At 44.5% G+C, this 21,069-nt stretch overlaps 2 protein-coding genes across 2 annotated transcripts in view; one reads left to right on the top strand and one right to left on the bottom strand.

Moving 5' to 3' along the window:
• KCNQ1 (potassium voltage-gated channel subfamily Q member 1) overlaps positions 1-21,069 on the bottom strand; it is a 434,341-nt gene that overhangs the window by 393,171 nt on the left and 20,101 nt on the right. The gene's annotated exons all lie outside the window — the stretch shown is intronic.
• The window catches only part of TRPM5 (transient receptor potential cation channel subfamily M member 5), a 48,946-nt gene continuing 36,078 nt past the window's right edge, over positions 8,202-21,069 (top strand). Inside the window, exons 1-5 of the mRNA XM_064163185.1 lie at positions 8,202-8,309; positions 9,612-9,792; positions 11,500-11,666; positions 15,586-15,766; positions 19,329-19,393. Coding sequence (XP_064019255.1) covers positions 8,202-8,309; positions 9,612-9,792; positions 11,500-11,666; positions 15,586-15,766; positions 19,329-19,393 — 702 coding nt within the window. The remainder of the gene's footprint in view (positions 8,310-9,611; positions 9,793-11,499; positions 11,667-15,585; positions 15,767-19,328; positions 19,394-21,069) is intronic.

Below are 21,069 nucleotides of genomic sequence, written 5' to 3'. Positions count from 1 at the left end.
AGGACCACAAGAATCATCTAGATCCAACCCCCCTGCCATGGGCAGGGACACCCTACCCTAGAGCAGGCTGGCCACAGCCTCATTTAGCCTGGCCTTAAACACCTCCAGGGATGGGGCCCCAACCACCTCCCTGGGCAACCCCTTCCAGGCTCTCACCACTCTCATGATGAAGAACTTCCTCCTCAGGTCCAGTCTAAACCTACCCACCTCCAGCTTTGCTCCATTCCCCCTAGTCCTGTCTGAGCAAACAGCAGCTTGCTGCTTCTGTTGATAGCTGTTTTAAAATAATTTGTTCCTCCTCTGATGCTTTGCTCTGATTATTGACTATGCAGAGCTGGACTACAGAGGAATTACTTGGAATAACGTTCTATAACAACTGCTGCTCTGGAAAGGAAACTGACAATGCTGATGGGGTTTGAAAGCTTCTGGTGGGGCCAATTCACACAAATATATCTGGAAACCTAACCCAAATGTCCATCTCATTAGCCACTTAACCTATGCTTCACTACATTGCCTGAGTTTGCTTTTAGTTCCTTGTTTCTATTAACGTTTGCTCCTGTCTGCTCTTGCATCTGCCAGCTCAAAAAAACCCTGGTTAGTTAACACCTTCCCAAGGTTGCTGTCAACCTCCATGAGCCTCTCTCATTCTCTCTCTCCTAATTGAAGTATAGAGAAACCTCCCCATGGGTTATTTACTGTATACTTGTGGCATCCCTTCAGCTCTCATCTCTGGCATTTAACTTTTCTTAAGCCTCCTGTCTGAATGTGAGAGAAGTGTAGTCTGCTGCAGTTCAAGCTGTGCATGTTGTGACAGACATTCCTTTTGTTCCCTTTTTCTGCTTGTGCAGTTCTTAAAGACTGATTAGCCACAGGCATGACAGTGCCCTGTGCAGGACAGCTGGCCATGATTTCTGCTGCTGCATTTCACCATCCTTAGGTCTTTAGGCTTTATTTAGCAACTCCCTGGCAATCGTGGCAGGTGACTCTGCTTTGTTGCTAGGCTGTGATGCAGAAACATTTCATGCAGTGCCACCAGAACTGAAATGTGCCAATTCCTGACAAACACTTTCCAAAGCTGCAACACAACTACAAGGGTGTATGCACAAAGCTGTGCATACACAGAATCATAGAATCAACCAGGTTGGAAGAGACCTCCAAGATCATCCAGTCCCACCTATCACCCAGCCTTATCCAGTCGTCTAGACCATGGCACTAAATTCCTCAATCTTTTCTTGAACACCGCCATCATCAGCCTCCTACAGATACTTAGGCAACTATTTTCCCAAACAAATACTTCTTTTTCTCTCAACTCATGTATTTACACCCCCACAGCAGGCTTAGACACTTTCCTCTTCCTGGATTCTAGTTAATGCCTTTTCAAACCTGTCTGTTGTATTTATCCTTAATTAAACAAGGGATGAAGATAGGTGTCAAAACGTTTCTCTGCAGTTCTGATCTCATCACTTTTTTGGATAAATCTTACAGGAAAGAAACTCCTTGTGGCATTTCTTCACAGACACACAGGCCAGTTACCTATCCAGTGCAACTCTTTGTTTCCTCACACTTAGACATACAAGCCAGTTAGAACCTATCCAGTGCAACTCTGTTTCCTCACACTTAGACATACAAGCCAGTTAGAACCTATCCAGTGCAACTCTTTGTTTCCTCACACTTAGACATACAAGCCAGTTAGAGTCTATCCAGTGCAACTCTGTTTCCTCACACTTAGACATACAAGCCAGTTAGAGTCTATCCAGTGCAACTCTTTGTTTCCTCACACTTAGACATACAAGCCAGTTAGAGTCTATCCAGTGCAACTCTTTGTTTCCTCACACTTAGACATACAAGCCAGTTAGAACCTATCCAGTGCAACTCTTTGTTTCCTCACACTTAGACATACAAGCCAGTTAGAACCTATCCAGTGCAACTCTTTGTTTCCTCACACTTAGATATACAGATTAATTAGGGTCTATCCAGTGCAACTCTGGAGCAGATGCTGAAAGTCAATATGAATTCTGCAATCTTTGCTCTTCACTCCTCTGGTTTCCCCTATTCTGACCCCTTGCACCTGCTTTGTTCTTCATATTCACTATGTGAAAACAGGGCTACTATTGGGAGCAAATAATTCTAGTGCACTCCTGCTGGCAGTGGCCCAGTAAACTCACTGATGTAATTTTCCTTGAGCGAGTATTTGCGCTGAAGTCAGGAGGAGCATTTCCATGAGGAAAGTTACATAAGCATGGGTATCTGGAGATCAGAGCTGATCTCAGACTTGTGATAACATGCAGGCTAAGGTCAGGTTCTTTGGGTCACAGTACCATCCCCACCACAATCAGGACTGAAGCTTTATTGCTTTCCTTGCTCCCTGACCAGTGGTATAAGGCTTTCATTCCTTCCAAGGAAGCTCTTTGAGTGTCGTTACTGCTGGATCCCTGGAAACCTTTGTTGCCACTCTTCCTTTGAGCCTGTTTCTTGCTGTCCTACCCACAAACATCTTTCCCCTCACCCTTTTCCACTGGTAGGCTGTTAAATTCTCCTTTTCCCTTTCTGCAGTCCTTCAGTTACAGAATTCCAATTTGCTCAAGCTTCCTTCTCTATATTGCAAGATTTGTTCTTGTTGCTCCTGCTCAAACCTTCTCCAGCTGGTGTGCAATTCCTTTGAAACCTGGCACCCAAAGCAAATATTCCAGCTAAAATTTCATACAGGCTATCCTGTTTGGAGTGTCCTATACAGCCTCTCTCTTGCAAGAGCAGCACAGCGCTGCTCACCTGTTCTGTGACACAATCAGATCCCTTCTAACAGGACTGCAGTGGTCTGGTCTCCAGCAGGTAGTCAGTGCCCTACTGTAAGGAGTGTTGGAAGATGACCCTGCTCAAGCCAAGGTCATTGCATTTGACTGCATTACAGTTCTCCCCTTCACTATTCACTGACATCATTGCTGTGAGCTCTTCTGACCAATAGTTCCAACTTCTCCTTAGGGTGCTAGCTCATTCTGCACCAGCAAGGGCACAGCACCTGTGGGAGTTTCTCTTTGCTCCACAGGAAGGTTTGCCTTTATAGTTCACTACCCAGTGGATTTGGTCCCTCTGCCAATGAATTTAAGGGTGGCACTGTGGCTGGTTTAACATCAGCAGTACTGGGCTTACTGCATTACTATATTTACCCACTTCACCTGCATATTCAAATGTCTGGATGTGTTCCTCTGTGATCTGTCTTAGATAGCATTGTCCTGCTCTGGCAGGGGTTTGGACTCGATGATCTCCTTGGGTCCCTTCCAACCCCTAACATCCTGTGATCCTCCTGGAGCAGTTGAAGAAATCTGATAGGGATTAAAAGCCAGGGTGTGTCTCTGCCTGCTGATCAGCATACTGGCATGGAAGAGAATTCTTCCTGTGGCTAAAACCTGACAGCTTATGACTACCATACACCTACTCTCATGATACCAGCACCCTTGAAGACAAGAACTGAGGTCAAGCCATCTCGTTACACGAGATGTTTGAAAGGCTCAAATGTGGCTTCTCTTCCTTCCATGGACACAGCCTAAACCTGGTAGTTAAAATTTAAAGGAAGCATGAAATGAATCCACATTCTTGTCACCCATCTGGAGGTGAACCACCTGTCATTTGTTGCCACACATGGAAGAGGAGCTGCACATTCACAGTGGGCTAAGTAGCAGCAGCAGTAGCTGAAAGGAGCTGTGGAAAGCTGTCAGAGACAGGAAGAAGTAGGGGGAAAGGAGGGTGGAGATTGAAGGCTGGGGAAAGGAGAAGTGAGGAAGAAGAGATAGGAGGGAGAACAGACCAGAAATGTATGCAGACAGGTATCAAAATGTTTCTCTGCAGTTCTAATCTCATCATTTTCTGGGATAAATCCTTCAGGAAAGAACCTCTGAAGAGATCTCCTCTTGTGGTGTGTTTCCCTATAGCTACCACAATTGTCCCTCTGAATTTATACCTCCCTGCCAGTTTCCTATACCCCAGAAATCCAGAGTGCCCAGGTAAGAAGTCAGGACCACCCAAGCACTGAACAGCATTAGGAGCTGCAAGGTCCAGCATCACAAGCACCAGCTGTACAATGGTACAGTTTTAACAGCTCCCATTTACGAGGTTGAAGAAATAATGATTCATGAGACTGGCTGACACCTGGAATGATTTAATCAGGCCATCCCTAATGGGAATGACACTGACTCACATTTCCAGATGTAGGTGGGACTGGCAATTGTCTTTTCCTCTTAATTGTCTTGCTTTGCTAGGGAGAAATAGTTTTCTAGGTTAGATCTCAAACCTGCTGATCATTAGAGGCACATTCTTTCCATGGATGTTTGTATTTATAGACAAGGCAAACATCTAGGACACAATCTGACCTACAAACATACCTATGCAGCAGCAGCCTAGATAGAAAAAGCTGTGCTTAAGTCTGAACTCTGAACCAGAGCTAAAGTAAAATGGCTTGATACACACATACAAATGCAAACCAGCTGTATATGATATACACATACAAATACAAAACAGGAATTCACACATTAGAGCAGGCAAGAGTTCTGTGGCTTCACACCCCCATCCATCCCTTCAGTGTTTTCTGATTGCTTGTCTTTAAGTAATCTTTTAATCAGATTTAATGCACAGATAATGGAGGGAGGGGGAAAACTTCAGATGAGAGAATAAAAAGTTAGGATATTCTAATGAGTTTACCAGAAATAGTGTATGGAAAGAGAGACAATGATGAAGCACTGGTTAGTTTCTCATCCAATCTCTGCTTTGCTCTCTACCTGTCCTGTCATCCAAAAGGTCATGGTCCTCTTTCTGGCTCTCTGCCTGGTCTTTCCCAAGAGATGGACTTACTCCAGAGCCTTGCAATTCAGCAACACTTGGTGATGTTACAGTGAATGAAGCTGACCCTAGTTAAGCTGGTGGCAGTGGAATGTCATGACTCGGGTGACAAAGATTTCACCCAATTACTGTGACCTGACACACTTGCAATCTGGTACAGCCTGAAGCCCCAAAGCAATAGCCCCTGAAAACACCAGAGACTTATCTGAAAGCTGGAACTATGAAGAACAAGGCTGAATTAAACACAAAAAAGCTGTAGCTGTATCATATAGCTTGCTAAGTCATGCTTGCTTTGCTTGGTAGGGGACATCAGGTGTCCACAAACTATTCAAAAACAGGATGCCAAATGACAGGACAAGGGGCAGTGGGTAGAAGTTGAGGCATAGGAAGTTCCATGGAAACATCAGGAATTTTTTCACTGTGAGGGTGACAGAACACTCACTCAGGGGGGCTGTGGAGTCTCCCTCCCTGGAGATATTCAAGACCTGCCTGGATGTGTTCCTGTGTGATCTGGTATAGGTGATCCTGCTCCAGAAGGGGGTTGGACTGGATGAGCTTTCGAGGTCCCTTCCAGCCCCTGTCATTCTGTGACACAACAGAGGTAAGTAAAGCCTCTTCTGAATCTATCTATGGAAAGCTTAGGGACAAAATGCAGTCTGTAATGGGCTGACTGATCAGTAAGAAGAGAAGCTCCACAGCAGTACAAAGTGGTGGTGAAAGTGATGTGAGGTACATGAACAGACCCCTGCAGTGCTTGAGGCATCCTGTGTGGTCAGCCTTTGGCCTTAAGAACCACATCTGCAAATCTTATGCAGCAGCCTTTTTCATTTTTGATGCTTTTGCAACATAACAGAAGGAACTCCTAGTTTGGGTTTTCTTTTCCCCACTTATTTAGTATTTAATAAGCAGCCTCTAAAAACATCTTCACTCCTTCAAATACCACCTTGCTCCATTAGCACCACTGCATGGAGCTTTGCACTGCCATGGAAGATTTGCACCTGTATGCTACTGCAGTTACACTGAAAGTCACAGTATTTATTCCTTGGAAGTCAAACACAAACATAAAAGCAGGAAAAACTGTCAGAGTATCTACTTAACAAAACCCCAAACAAACAATCACAAAAAGCTCCAAGCCAAACAAGCAAAGATAAAAGCAAGCTCCATGCCATTGCTCATTGGCTTTGCCTGTCAAAGCTCCTGAAAGCTGCATGCAGAAACTTAGGAAATACCAATCCATAACAGTCCAGGATCTCAGTAGTGTGGATGCTCAGCTCCAAATAGAGCTACACTAGGTTCTTACATGGACACCATTCAGAATCTTGTGTAATTTTTGGACTTGTTTTGTCATTCTGTCAGTACCACTTCTCTGCTTTTGGCTTGGAACATGAACACAGGAACAGCTGTACGAGATCATAACAAATTCCACTTAGCTCTGTATCCCATCACAGACAGCAGCTGGCAGGGATGACAGAATTATAGCACCATAGAATCATTCAGGGTTGGAAGGGACCACAAGGATCATCTAGTTCCAACTCCCCTGCCATGGGTAGGGACACCCTACCCTAGATGAGGCTGGACAGAGACTCATCCAGCCTGGCCTTAAACACCTCCAGGGATGGAGCCTCAACCACCTCACTGGGCAACCCATTCCAGGCTCTCACTGCTCTCATGATGAACAACTTCCCCCTCACATCCAGTCTGACTCTCCCCACCTCCTGCTTTGTTCCATTCCCCTTAGTCCTGTCACTCCCTGATAGCCCAGAAAGCCCCTCCCCAGCTTTTTTGTAGGCCCCTTTCAGATACTGGAAGGCCACAAGAAGGTCAATTCAGAGCCTCCTCTTGATGATGGAGGAGTGGTATAAAAGGATGGAAAGATAAAGTAATACTTGCCCCAAATGAGCTCTCAGTCTCTAATGTCATGGATCAGAAACTGCTTGGTAAAAACAAAAAGGGGAGGCAGTGCCTCTTACCAGCTGCTTTCTCACTCTTATAAAAGCTTGTGGACTAAGCTGCTGTTTCTGCAGCTCCTCTATTTTTGTCTCTCTCATGATTGTTCATTACCACCAAGAACTAAAATTCCTCAGCCATTCTATGAAAGCTGAATCTCCAGAGGAAAAGTGGACTCAAAACTGTGGGATTTGCTGTTACTACTATTATTGGTAGTCCAAAAGTTGGCCTTCTAGCTAAGACTCTTAACTAGACTAGTCTGATATCCTAGGGGCCAGGAAAAAACAACTACCTCCAGAAGTGCCTAGTGAGTAGGAATGGGAGGGAGAATGAGAACAGCATCCTTAAAGCAGTGATCTCCGACTGAATTTTGGGGCACAGATCCAGAGGTGTGGAATAACTGTGGAGAAAACAATTCGGGAGAACATTCACAACCACTTTTCAGAGGCTTATCTGAGAGCAAGGCAGCTGCAAACGACATTTTCACAGATGACAGAAGAGAACACAGAGGCAGCAGTGGGGAAACAGCCAAGATCCAAGCTGCCAAAAGGCTTCTCAGCCCAAGGGAACAACTGGAGGGGCTTAGCTCCCTCTACTGGAGCATCCTAATGGAGCCACAAGTGATGCGGTGGTATCACCCACTTGTAAACCCACAGCAGATATTGGACTAGGAAACCAATGTTTAAAGCAGGGTTGGCTATCGTTGCTGGCTTGCTGTCACAGGGATCTCCTAAAGGGCTGATCCTGACAAAGACATGCAGCTGAAGGCAGTTCTGGGCCCCTCAATTTAAGAAAGATGTTGAGGTGCTCGAATGTGTCCAGAGAAGCCTCCTGAAAGGGGGTTGTGCCCAGGTGGGGTTGGTCTCTTCTCTCAGGCACCCAGTGACAGAACAAGAAGACACAGCCTTAAGCTGCATCAGGGCAGGTTCAGGCTGGATGTTAGGAAAAAGTTCTTCACAGCAGGAGTGATTGGCATTGTGTAATGGGCTGCCCAGGGGGGTGGTGGATTCACCATCCCTAGAGGTGCTTAAAATGAGGCTGGATGAGGCACTTAGTGCCACGGTTTAGTTAATTAGGAAGGTTAGGTGACAGGTTAGCATCAATGATCCTAGAGGTCTTTTCCAACCTGGTTAATTCTGTGAGAGAGATATTCCATTGCTTTTGTTCTGAGAAAAAGCAATGTCATAGAATCATTTAGGGCTGGAAAAAGACCATGGCAAGGTGGTTGGGACTGGATGATCCTTGAGGTCCCTTCCAACCCTGACAACTCTATGATTTAATTAAACATCAGCTGGGTGTAAATTAATGGATCTGGGGTGGGGAGGGAGGAGGTCTCCAGTTTAAACAGCCTCTTATTTTCCTTTTTTTTCCTGTCACCTCAGTAAACACCTTGACCTAGTGACCTACTGGTGATCACCTTGGAAATGGAAGCCAAGTTCTGCAGCAGTGACAAAGAGGAAGCTTTCAAAAGAGAACTACCACATTGCACAGGAGAAATAGACTTCACAGCTGCTGGGAAGAGACGTGGAAAGGTAGAACCCAGAGGAGATTGCAGTCTCTTAACACTGTTGCTGTTGTTCAGCTGGTACTTCTCAGCATTAAGTACAGAGATTGTAACAGTGAGGGTCAAGGTGCCACGGTGTGAGGCACCACATTGTGCTCCAGTAGGTTTCACACCTTCCTGAACATGAAAGTGATTTAAAATGAAGCCTGGTAACATCCAGAAAGCATTCACTTGACTTGCATCAAGGTTCTATAAGTACAATTGATCCAAAACCCAGAAAACCCACAGTCACATGCCCAACCTCCTTCACTTTGCATCACTTACCTGTTAAAACTTTTCTGCCAAGGATTAAGCACTATAGATTTAAATATTTTAAATTTACTTTTGAGCCATTTTAAGCTCTTATTATTTTTTTTCTCTGTGTTCTGCTAAAATGATATCATCATAGAATCAGTCAGGGTTGGAAGGGGCCACAAGGATCATCTACTTCCAACCTCCCTCCAACCATGGGCAGGGACGCCTCACACCAGATCAGGCTGGCTAGAGCCTCATCCATCCTGGCCTTAAACACCTCCAAGGATGGGGCTCCCACCACCCCCCTGGTCAAATGCAGAGGATGTACCTAGACAGACTCACCTCTTTCTAGTCCTAACCTTAGTGTTAGAGCAGGAAGAACTCCCAGGATCAGAAATCTGCCTTACAGTTTTGTTTCATCATTAAGCCTTAAGTACAAAGCCAAAATACATACAAGAAGCAGCAACAGAAACATGTAACACATCCTCAAAAAAGGCATTAAATCAGGCAAATACTTCGGCTAGTGCAGAACCAAGGAACAACTCAGACATTTGTTGGCTTTACCAACTGCCCTGGAACTGAAAGCAGCTGAATAAGAATAGCAGCGTTAAAGGACAGAATGATTTCATAGAATGGCTTAGGTTGGAAGGGACCTTAGACATCATCTACTCAAATCTCACTGCCATGGGCAAGGACATCTCTCACAGAACCACAGAAACATCCAGGTTGGAAAAGCCCCTCACAATCAACAAGTTCAACCTAGAACCCAACTCTACAACATTCACCTTAAACCATAGCCCTAAGCTCCACATCCAAATGACCCTTAAACACATCCAGGGGCAGTGACTCCACCACCCTGGGCAGCTCATTCCAGTGCTTGACCACTCTCTCTGTGGAAAACTTTTTCCTAATATCCAATTTAAACCTCCCCAGCATCAGCTTGAGGCCATTGCCCCTCGTTCTCTCTCCAGCTACCTGTGAGAAGTATCCTACTACCCCATCCTTATTCAGTGGTTCTCTGTTTTGCTTGTTGCAGTTTATCAAGGTCCCAAGTGCTGTTCATCCTGGAATTATATTTGAAGCGATGCTCAACAAATGGAAGCTACCTGCTCCCAATTTGGTTGTCTCTTTAGTAGGGGAAGAAGAAAATTTCCAGATGAAGCCTTGGCTCCGGGACACCTTAAAAAAAGGACTTATAAAGGCAGCTCAAAGCACAGGTTAGTGCTTTAGGCTTTAAAGGAGTTTATATTCCCACTAGATTCTCACACCCAGCATCCAGTGCTCTTTTAATGGCAGTGGATCTGCTCACATGATTGCTTTTGGAAGTCCTGAGCTTTGCTGAATGCAGCCTACAAGTTGTATTTAAATAGATTTGGAAAATGTTAGTTATTGTATTAGAAATAGAATCAGTCAAGGTTGGAAGGGACCACAAGGAAGATCCAGTTCCAATCTCCTTGCCATGAGCAGGAACACCTCACACTAGATCAGGCTGTCTAGAGCCTCATCCAGCCTAGCCTTAAACACTTCCAGGGATAAGGCTTCCACCACATCCCTGGGCAACCTGTTCCAGGGTCTCACCACCCTCATGGTGAAGAAGTTCCTAACATCCAGCCTGAATCTATCCATTTATAGATTTGTTTCATTTCCCTCAGTCCTATCACTACCTGACATCCTAAAAAGTCCCTCCCCAGCTTTCTTGTAGACCCCTTAAGATACTGAAAGGCCACAATAAGGTCACCTCAGAGCCTTCTCCTCTCCAGACTGAACAGTCCCAACTCCCTTAGTCTCTCCTGATAGGAGCAAAGAGAAGTTATTTCAAACCAACTTCCTTTAGGCAACCATTCCTTGAGTATAAAATTACTTGACTTTACTCCCTCAGAGATGACACCAGAAAGACAGCACAAGATGGGGCCAAATGCATTGTCCCTCTTTAGTGCTATTGCAAAGTCATTCTCAGGAGAGCAGAGCAATTTGACTTTGCCAAAGGTGAATTCAGGTCAGAAATAAGAATTCTTTTTTTTCCTCCATTCTCACTTCTTAGCTGCCAGTCAAAAATACAGTCACAAGAGCTTTTAGTTTTCACTTGTTTTCTTCAAATCTAAGAGCTGAGCAGACTTTGTCAGTAAAAGATCCCTTGATTAGACTTTGGTTAAAACACCAAGACTGTGGTAATGACCAACACAAAACAAATCAGTTTGCTCTCTTTCTGCCTGGCTGTTCACATGAATGGCAAAGAGCAGTGAAAAGCATTTAAAACCAAACCCAAATTATTCAATGCCTAGCATCAGGCATGGAAGTGACTTTCATTTAAGAGGACTTCATTTTCCCCTGTAGCTTCATGAAATTAGCTGTAAGCATTTCACAGTAAGCTCTTGGTTTAGCTTCACTGGTCCAGACAGAGTTGTAACAGTTCTGCTTTTTGTAATGAAACAGCCTAGTACCAAAGCTCTTGGGTGCCTTTGTGCCACACAGATACTCTCCAGCTGCATCCTCTACTTTAGACTGAACAACATCAAGTCTCCAGCTCCTTTATGTCCCATATTTGCAAAAAGCTGGTTAGATGTTTGCCTAGGACACTCCAATTCCTTGTCAGCATAACCTAACGCCCTGAATGTGGTTAAAGGTTGTTTAGATGTGATACTTAGTGACACAGGTTAGTGGTCAACTTGATGTTCAAGTGCCTTCATCATCCTCATAGCTCTCCACTGGAGTCTCTCCAGCAGATCCCTGTTTCTCTCAAATTGGGCAGCCCAAAACTGGACACAGTATTCCAGGTGTGGTCTCACCAGGGCATGCTAGAGGGGAAGGAAAATCTCTCTAGGCCTGCTGGCCACACTGAAATGCAATGCTGCAAGCAATGTTTACCTGACAGACAAACATGCTCAATTATAATGAAGTAATCTGTTTCTTCAAACCAATTTCAGGTGCTTGGATTCTCACCAGTGCTCTGCGGGTGGGAATAAGCAGACACTTGGTGCAAGCAATCCGAGATCATGCCCTGGCCAGCACTTCCTCCAAAGCCAGAGTGATTGCCATAGGAATAACCTCACTCCAAAAAATCCAGCACAGAGAAATTCTGGACAGCACAAAGGTATTTTTCTCTTATCCCACTCCTGAAATAGGATTGTTTAGAAGTAAGCTGCACCTTCACAACATTTTCAAGTGCTAGGCAGAACAAGGTCGAACTAGAAGTGGGGTTTAAAGTGTGGTGTGAGGGAAAACAAAAATACAGAGTAAGAATATTTGTTGGACCCTAATGATTCCTGCCCTGAGTGATCACTGCAGGTTGCTCTCTACAGCTACCTAAAAGGAGATCAGAATGAGTGATGAGATGTTGTGCTGAGGGATTTGGTTTAGTCAAGGACTTATCAGTGTGAAACTAATGATTGGACTCAATGATCTTGAAGGTCATTTTCAATCTAAGAAGTTTTGTGATTCTGTGTGATTCTGAGCAGTGGGTTGGTCTCTTCTCCTTAGTATCAGCTGACAGGACGAGAGGAAGTGGCCTGAAATTGTGCCACGGAGAGATTTAGGTTGGAGGTTAGAAAGAATTTCTTTGCTGCAGGAGTGGTCAGGGTTTGGAACAGGCTGCCCAGGGAGGTGGTAGAGTCACCGTGCCTGGAGGTATTCAAAAAACCTGTGAATGTGGCACTTGGGGACATAGTTTAACGACCGTGGTGGTCTTGGGTTGAAGGTCGCACTCGATCATCTTAAAACATTCTTCCAATCAAAACAGTTCTATGATTCCATCACCCTGCTTTGTCGACCTCGAGAGGTCCCTCTCAACCCCTACCGTTCTAGCAACCACGCACTTGCGTACTCGGCAGCAATTCTGCGAGTATCCAGCAGGTGGCAGCATTAGACATGGGCTCAGCCACTTCAGTCGTGAGCAACAGCAAGGGATAAAAAAATCCCTCACCAGGAGATGCCTTTAACATCTTTTTTTCTGCTCTTGCTCACTTACTGCAGCAGCATTTACTCCGAGCTATTTCAGAAATACTGTAAAAAGGATATTTTCCCGCATGGAACGCAAGCCAGAAATATTTCTAGACCCAGTTTTAAGTCATCACTGAATTGGTGTCTAACATGCAGGAATTTGCTCAACACACCAGAGCAACAATGCTAGTCAGGCAGGATTTCATCTATAGTTATTGGGAGCTCTGGGGACTTCACAGTTCAGGTCAAAGCAATCAGAGTTCTTGGGGAAAAACAAAACAAAACAATCAACCCTCCAAATAGCAACAGGAAAAACCTCACCCAACAAAACAACTGCTGAAAACATCAAGACAAGTTGACGCTGGACTGACCTGATGGTGGAGGAAAGATTTACATAGCACGACTTTCTTGTCAGTGAATATACAGCCTGTCCTAAGCAGAGTATAAGAGCAAAGTAGGTGTGTGATGACACTGACTGACAGTTCCTCTGGGCTATTTTAATGCCTTGCAGATGCTAAGAAACAAATGACCATTGCAGCCCTTTGAGCTCACTCCTAGTTCTTCTCTCTGGCCAGCCAGTACCAGATAACAGCTGGGAGACACCCAAACCACATCAGCAGTTTTGTGGTTTTGGGCATCCCCTTTTCCCATCGTTTTTGCTCTGTATGGTGGGACTCTTCAGCTGGAAAACTTTAACCTATTTTTATGGCTGAACTGGTCCCAAAGGACCTCAGAAGAAAGATTTGTGGGTCTCATTGTGGAAAGCTGTTCTGGCAAATGCAAACTAACTATTTCCTCTCCCTCCCAGGCTAAGTGACCAAACTGTATCTGGATCTTTCCCAACCAGCAGCTACAAAGCAAGAGCACTGGTCTTTTCCACTGCATTACATTTTCTCCCCTTTAACTCAAGCCCAAAATCTTCTTCAAGGAATATTTCTTGTAGAGCACTCCTGACCCTACATCTTCTGGTGCGGCTTCCACTCAAAGACATTATGGATTTTAGTCAGTAACTTTAAGGCAAAGAAACTATAGACAGGAATTTTGATCTAAACCCAGTTCTCTTTATGCTTGGCACTAACACAAGCAGCCAGTTGTATAAAATAGAGCTAACAGTCCACACTAGCAAGGAAAAAAACAAGCTCTGAAATCAGTGGATCCCCCTCAGCTGCTCTATGTTGTTTGTATGCTTCAAGCGTCATTGAAAGATCCCTTCCACATTTCCAGAGAAGACATAGGAAAATCCCTGGGGGCCTTTTCAGTTTGTTGTTGTGCTTCTGAGTCCTAATCAAAAGCCAGATCTTTGGCAAACAGGCTTAACAGCACACAGCAGCAGGATATAGGCGTACCCTCAAGGTACAAACAAACCTTGAAGGTGATTTTGTTGTGTCAAGAAGCTTTCCCCAGCAAATGAGAGACAGAGAAAAGGAGGTAAAGGAAATCTGTGGCACTTGCTGGGTTTAATGATATGCAAATCTACTGTTTGCTGTTGGGTTTTTTCCTTTCTCTTGGAACAGCCTCTGTTCCTGCTTTTACCAGAGCTGCTGACAGGGCAAGAAGCCATAGGAACAGACCTGATCACAGCCTTTCCCACCTCGCTCTCAAGGTCTTCCAAGTTACTCACTGCATTCAGCTCGTCTTCTGGGCTGCTCACTGCGTTTATGCATCAGTAGTGCTTCTAGGAGTTCCTGATGATATGTCCACTCCTCCAACATCAGCTAAGGAGAACTTAACCCAGGCTTCAACTGGGCACCTGCTCTTTCTAGTGGATACTACCAAAAGCTGAGATTAAGACAGGCTCTACATAAGATCTGGCTTTTAAAAACCAAAGCATAAATCCCTCTGCTGTACCTTATTGACAGGGTCACCTGCAGAGTTACACTACTCTGTCTAGAAAGCCTTAACCCTTGTGTCCATTAAATTAGTAGAAGGAAAATTCGATGTTGGAACAGACACAGCAGCCAAGCTGATAATCTGAGATTTGTTCATCAACTCCAAGGCTGCAGAAGTTGGAAAAAAGGCATAACAGAAGGAATTGCAGATTTTAAACAGTGGCTTTAATCTGTCTTGCTTGCAACAGTACAAGAAGAATAGGCAGGTATTTGCAGCTAGGAATGACACATTGAAGTGGATGGGCAACAATGGGAAAGGAAGTGTTATCATGGAACTAAGGGGAGCTTGGAAAGGTATGCTTATGGGAGACTCTATGTACCCAATCCTTAGAGTAAAAGGCTGTAACAGGGGGGGTTTGTTTTACCTAGGCATTTGTTCTATGCAAAAACTCATTAAGATATAACCCTCCTCACCCATAACAAAAGATAATATTGCACCTTCTGCCTGTCACTCTTACAGAATGCAATTCCCAAGCTGAGAACAGTCATTAGGCCTCACATAGCCCTGGTGATTAAATCAAGCCATGTTTAAATTGATATGGACACGTAGAAGCTAAGTTATCTGCTGGGCTAAATATGGACAAAATTAAGAGGCTTGCCCTTGCTTATACCAGCTGAGAGTTTGGCACTCTGCAATATTACAGCTCCATCCATGATCTTCTGGTCTCATGGTCCCTCTCCATTTGTCCAGCAAACATTTAACCTCTAAATGAACGCCCATGTTCCAGAGATGATGACTGATGCCATTATACTTTGCACAGACCAAGAGAGAAACTTCAGGGATATCAGCTTTCAGCCCTGTCAAATCTGGGACACATTCTCCTCCTCTACCCTTTTCAAAGAGTCTATTTGAGGTGGTGTGCAAGGCAAGACAAAAATGGAGGAGATGGAATTGCAGAACTGTTTCGGTTGGAGAAGACCTTTAAGATCAAATCCAATCACTCTCTAACTCTGCCAAGCCTGGTGCTAAACCATCTCCCTCAGCACTGTCTGTCTATTTTTGACACCTCCAGGGATGAGGATTCAACCACTTGCCTGGGGAGCCTGTTCCAGTGTTTGAGAACCCTTTCAGTATACAAGTTTATTCTTTCATCCAACCTAAACCTCCCCTGGTGCAATTTGCAGCACCTGAAAACACGGACTGTGTTTTGCAGAGAACACCAATGTCTCTCTCCTTCTCTCTAGAATGAAAGTCTTGTACACTACCAATCAGATGACAATATCCAAGGCCCACTGTATTCCCTGGACCACAGCCATTCCCATTTTATTTTGGTGGATCATATAACACCAGATGAGACAGATGGAACCACTAAGCTACGTCTCACCCTGGAAAAGTATATTTCAGAGCAGCGTACTGGCTATGGGGGTAAGTAGACTCTGCACAGGCATCCTAATTTGAACACCACTCATAGTACAGAATCACAGAGTGTGACTGGCTGGAAGAGACCTCAAAGACCACATAGTCCAACCTCTGAACCAGCACTGAAGGGTCAACACTAGACCACATCCCTCAGCACCAGGTCCACACACTGCTTATGAATCGCTGGGGTTGGTCACTCCAGAGAGAGATGCTTGTGGGCCTTTGGCTTTATCAAATCCAAGTCCAGTTCTCCAACTGGACAATCATCCACACAGGCAAGATCAAATAAGCATATTTGTCATTATGTAAGAAGTAGAACTAAGGCAACTTCTGAAGCTGGAAAAGCTGCTCTTTGAACCAAAAAGAGATCCTGGCTTTTATTTCATCTCCTTAAACATAGCTCAAAGCTGATCTTCAAAGCATAGCTCAAATTGCCTTAAAACACAACAAACAGAAAAAAAGACTGAAGTGCCTTAACCAGAGATGGATGTGCACTGTTGTCTACTTTTTTCCCCTCTAGCACATAGGGTCTTGAATTGCTCCCACATTGGAAGAAAAGACTTCTTCCAAAGCCCTCTGAAATATTTTAAGCCATATTTATCTCAGGATTAAATCTTATCCTGGGCAAACAACAAAGCATCTAACCACCATCCAAACCTATGTGACCTTTGTTTATAATGAGAACTGAGTACTGGCCAGGCCTCCTACTGCTATCATTGTAGTGCTAATACCACTGCTTTTACCTTCCTTTGGTTTCTGCAGTACCTGCAGTGCTGAAACAGAAGGAAGAGTTCACCTAGTCACACTCACAGGGTCAAAGGAATATTCATCTGCAGAGCCTGAGAGCATGAACACACCCAAAGAATCTGAGAACAGAGAGAGGACAAACCACAGGTAGATAGCCAGTGGTAGGCTGAGGTTGCAGTGCTGAGAATTAGGAAGCAGCTTCCTTTTGGTTGCAGCCTAAAGCTGGCCAAACAAATCTCAGTGGAACAGTTTTCTGTCTCAAAGAAGCTGATTCATCTGACAAATGTTTCGCTGGAACAGACTGAATTCAGTCATATCTTCTATAAACAAACCCAGTGGTGTTCATTTAGACTCATTTACACTCAGGCTGAGCAAAGCTGTGTGACTTGAGTGAAGTCAAACCCTTCAGTAAGGTCACAGTTTCCCTGTCTTAAAAGATACCTAGAAGTCTTTCAGAGGATATTTTTTGATATGCTGAATATGCTTTGCAGTGAAGGACTTCCATCCTTCCCAGCAGCAAGTGTTTATATCCCCCACCCCCAGCTAGATTTTCTCTAAATCTCTTGTAAATGAAGGATACTTGAAGCCATCAACATATCTTAAGGAGCCTGTAGTCGCAGGGATCACCCTTCAGTCTGAAGCACCACCTTACAGAGGCATGGCATTGCTATGCCAGTCACTAAAACACGTGAGGTTAATTGCCAGTCATGTCCTGGCTACAGCTTACCTCTACCTTAGAATCACAGAATGGCTTAGGTTGGAAGAGACCTCAGAGATCATCTACTCCAACTTGCCAATCATGAGCAGGGACACATCTCAACTGGACTCAACTGCTCAAGGCCTTGTACAACCTGGTCTTGAAGACTCCCAGGGAGGGGACATCCACAGCCTCTCTAGGCAGTCTGTTCCAGAGTTTCACCACCCTCATACTGAAGAATTTCTTCCTAAGATCCAGTATAAACCTACTCTTCCCCAGCTTCAAATCATTCCCTCTTGTCCTGTCTCTAGACACCCTTATGAGCAGTCCCACTCCAGTATTCCTGTAGGATCCCTTCAGGTATTAGAAGGCAGCTCTAAGGTCACCCTGGAGTCATCCTTTCTCCAGGCTGCTCCCTAAGCCTATCCTCATAGCAGAGGTGTTCCAGCCCTTGGATAATCTGTGGCCTCCTCTGGACTCACTTCAACATCTCTGTGTCCTTCTTATGCTGGGGACACCAGAACTGAATGCAATATTTGAGGTGAGGCCTCACAAGAGCAGAGTAAAGGAGCAGAATCTCCCTTCTTGCCCCATTGGCCACACTCCTCTTGCTGCAGCCCAACATACAAGCTGCCTTCTGGGCTGCATGAGTGCACTGCTGGCTTATGGTGAGCCTCTCATCAGTCATCTCTGCAGTCATCCCACAACACATCCCACAAGATCCGTACACTGCTCTGGGTGAGCTACAAAGGCAAGCATCCAAAAATTGTTCCCATCAAATGCCTCTTTCAGCTGGAAGTGGCATTCATCTCATGATGATGCCTTTTGGACTGAACTCTCTCAAGCCAATCTGTAGGCACCTTTGGGCTAGAGAGTTCAGCAGTTACAGCATAAACCATCTAGAAATAAGCAGGCTTCTGTATGAAGCTGGCAAAGGACAGGGATGCCTGCATCATTTCTTGCCCTGCTGCCATGACACACAAAATCTCTCACTATCATTTCATTTCAATGCATAAGATTATGTTATTAATAATCACCACATTAGACTGTGCTGAATGAAATTTTAAGGTGTTTAAGCAGAGTAATAAAGAGTACATGGTTCCCATCAATTCCTCTCTGACTCATCTTATCCTAGCTGGTCTACACAATCAGCCTCCTTGTAGAGAAGGAGTCCTGTGAGAAGCAGCTGAGGGAACTGGAGTTGATCAGCCTGGAGAAGAGAAGGCTAAAGGGAGGGCTTCTTACTCCCAACCACTCTCTGAAAGGTTTGGTGCAAGGTGTTATTTGGTCTCTTCTCCCAAATAACAAGCAATAGAATGAGAGGAAACAGCCTGAGCCTGAAGTTCTGCCAGGGGAGGTTCAGGTTGGATGTTAGGAAAAATTTCTTCCCCAAAAGTGTTATCAAGCCCTGGAACAGGCTGCCCAGGACAGTGGTGAGTCACTGTCCATGGAGGGATTTAAAGCTGTGTAGACACGGTGCTGAGGGAAGTGGTTTAGCAGTGTACTTGGTTGCTGTAGGTTAATTGCTGGGGTCAACCATCTTAAAGGTCCTTTCCAGCCTAAACTATTCTATGATTCTATATTCTTAAATTCTTCTCTAGAGGCTTTTCTTCTGGATTCCACTACACCTCCCTGCACACACGAGGCACATGCTCAATGCCTGTGCAACCTGATTGTTCTCACTTCTAATGCATCTTAGCATAAATAATGGTGCCTGCTGCTCTTAAAATCTACCAATCTCATCTTGTACCCTAATGCAGCTCCACTACCTTAACACCTTGCAGTAAGTAAATAGCTTAAAAGGTCGACGTTGGTATGACACAGAGAAGTGCCAACATCTGTATTTTGTGGCTGAGAACACACTGACCTGCTAGCCAGAGATCATGCAAGACATCTAAGGCAAAGGCATCTTCATCCTGAATCTTAGACTAGGACCCTCTCTGCTATGTCACAGTGTTAATCTCTTCCTTTGCCACTTGCTTCTGCAGTTGCCTGCCTTCTGCAGGCTTACATTCTGGTAGGTACCAAAAAAGCACATAACTGGAGAACAATTTTCAAGGGGTGACAAATTCACAATGGTGAAATTTGGTGGATGCTGTTAAAATTAACCCATCTATTCCACAGGCACTGGTAGCATTGAGATCCCTGTGCTATGCTTACTGGTAAATGGAGGACCAAGCACACTTGAGGTAAGAAGCTTTTTGCCACTTCACAAAAAGAAATTAACTGTTTCTAAGTAATTAATGGCAAATTTGGCTGGATGACAAACACATGTATGGGCACTTTACCTGAAGTCAAAGTTCATTTCCACACACCATTAAGAACTGAGCTCTGTTAATATTAAATTTGCCAGTATTTGTCTGGGAGAAATATTTCCTTTTGAATAGGCAGCAGCTGATCATTAAAGCTTCCACTGCCAGCTTGCACAGCAAGATGGAATCTAAAACCAAAAGCAAAGCAGAGAAGCCAGCTCCAGATGTGGTGAAGCATCAATGCTGTGCTATTGCTTGACATCACACACTGAAAAAGATGAATCATGCAGTGCTGCCCAGCAAGGCTGAGACAGCTGGCAGAGAGCTCAGAAGCACAAGAGCAGGTTTGCTAGATACAGCACTGAAAACTATGCTGCCCTTGTTCCACTGAGCAAAAATGCACTGTAGGACAGAAGGCAGAGCTGTCTGCTAGCAGCCACGTATCAGTTTTGTCTTCTTTCTGAGCAGCTCTACAGCTTGTAGAAGCTCTGGCCTAGCAGATAGTCTGATTCCTCTTTTACTTTCACTGGCATTTTATTAACTGATTTGTAACAGCCTGGATATCCACATGGCATGTCTTAATCATTCCCTCAGAAAGGAATTATTCTGCAGTACCTTTAGAGAGACATTTAACCATAATTTAGAGTTTCCAAGTGATGATACTGCCACATAAGCTGGTAACTTCTTTCAGAATAATGACTTTGTTCTGGTGATGTTTTCTAGCTTCAGTTCTTGTATCCTGTCATATCATCAAATGGCTTAGGCTGGAAGGGACCTTAGAGATCATTCACTGCAATCTCCCTACCAAGGGCAGGGACACCTCTCAACTAGACTTGGCTGCCTAAGGCTTCATTCCACTTCGCCTTGAACCTCACCCAGAGTGGGAGCACCCACAACCTCTCTGGGCAGCCTATTCCAGAGTCTCACCATGCTTGTACTGAAGAACTTCTTCCTAAGCTCCAGTCTAACCCTACTTTGCCACAGCTTCAAAACATTCCTCCTCTTCCTACTGCTGAACACCCTTACCTTTGTCAGCTGGACTAAAACACACACTGCTATTAGAAATCTCACTGTTTAAACCTCTTGATCTTTCCTACTGGAAATGTGGCAGCACTTTCTGTATCTTGGATGTTGGAAAATCACATATCACAACCTGTAAGTCCTGTCTCAAACCATTAGAGAATAAAGTGACTTGGAGACCAAAAGTGACTGGGTGGAGTTGCTCTAAATTGATATGTACTGGGAAGAAAGATTTGATCATGATTGAAGTGTCCATTTCTTAAATACAGTTTGGATGTTACACACTAAGGACTGCAGCAGCTGTTACAAACCCTCCCTATGCAACAAGTGAACCAATAGTTAGAGTTTTAGTGTCTCATTACCTTCTTGTATAACTTCAGAGCAAGAAATATATTGGCAGCAAACAGTCAGTGTTGTAGCTATAGTGCCATGGCCTCTGCTTTCCTCTCTCAACAACCTGGCTCATTCTAATTACACAAGTAATAGAATTATCAGCCTTTAACTCCTGTAGTTTCTGTGCTTTGGTGATTTTTCCCCTGTGGTTCAGTGTTGTATTCCCACAGGCAAACCCCTGATTTTCAGAATGTAAGGTT

This window comes from Pogoniulus pusillus, chromosome 24 (assembly GCF_015220805.1).
Source record: "Pogoniulus pusillus isolate bPogPus1 chromosome 24, bPogPus1.pri, whole genome shotgun sequence".
Taxonomy (NCBI): Eukaryota; Metazoa; Chordata; class Aves; order Piciformes; family Lybiidae; genus Pogoniulus; species Pogoniulus pusillus.
Note: the sequence above shows the minus strand (reverse complement) of the source record. Positions and strands in the feature narration are given on the sequence as shown.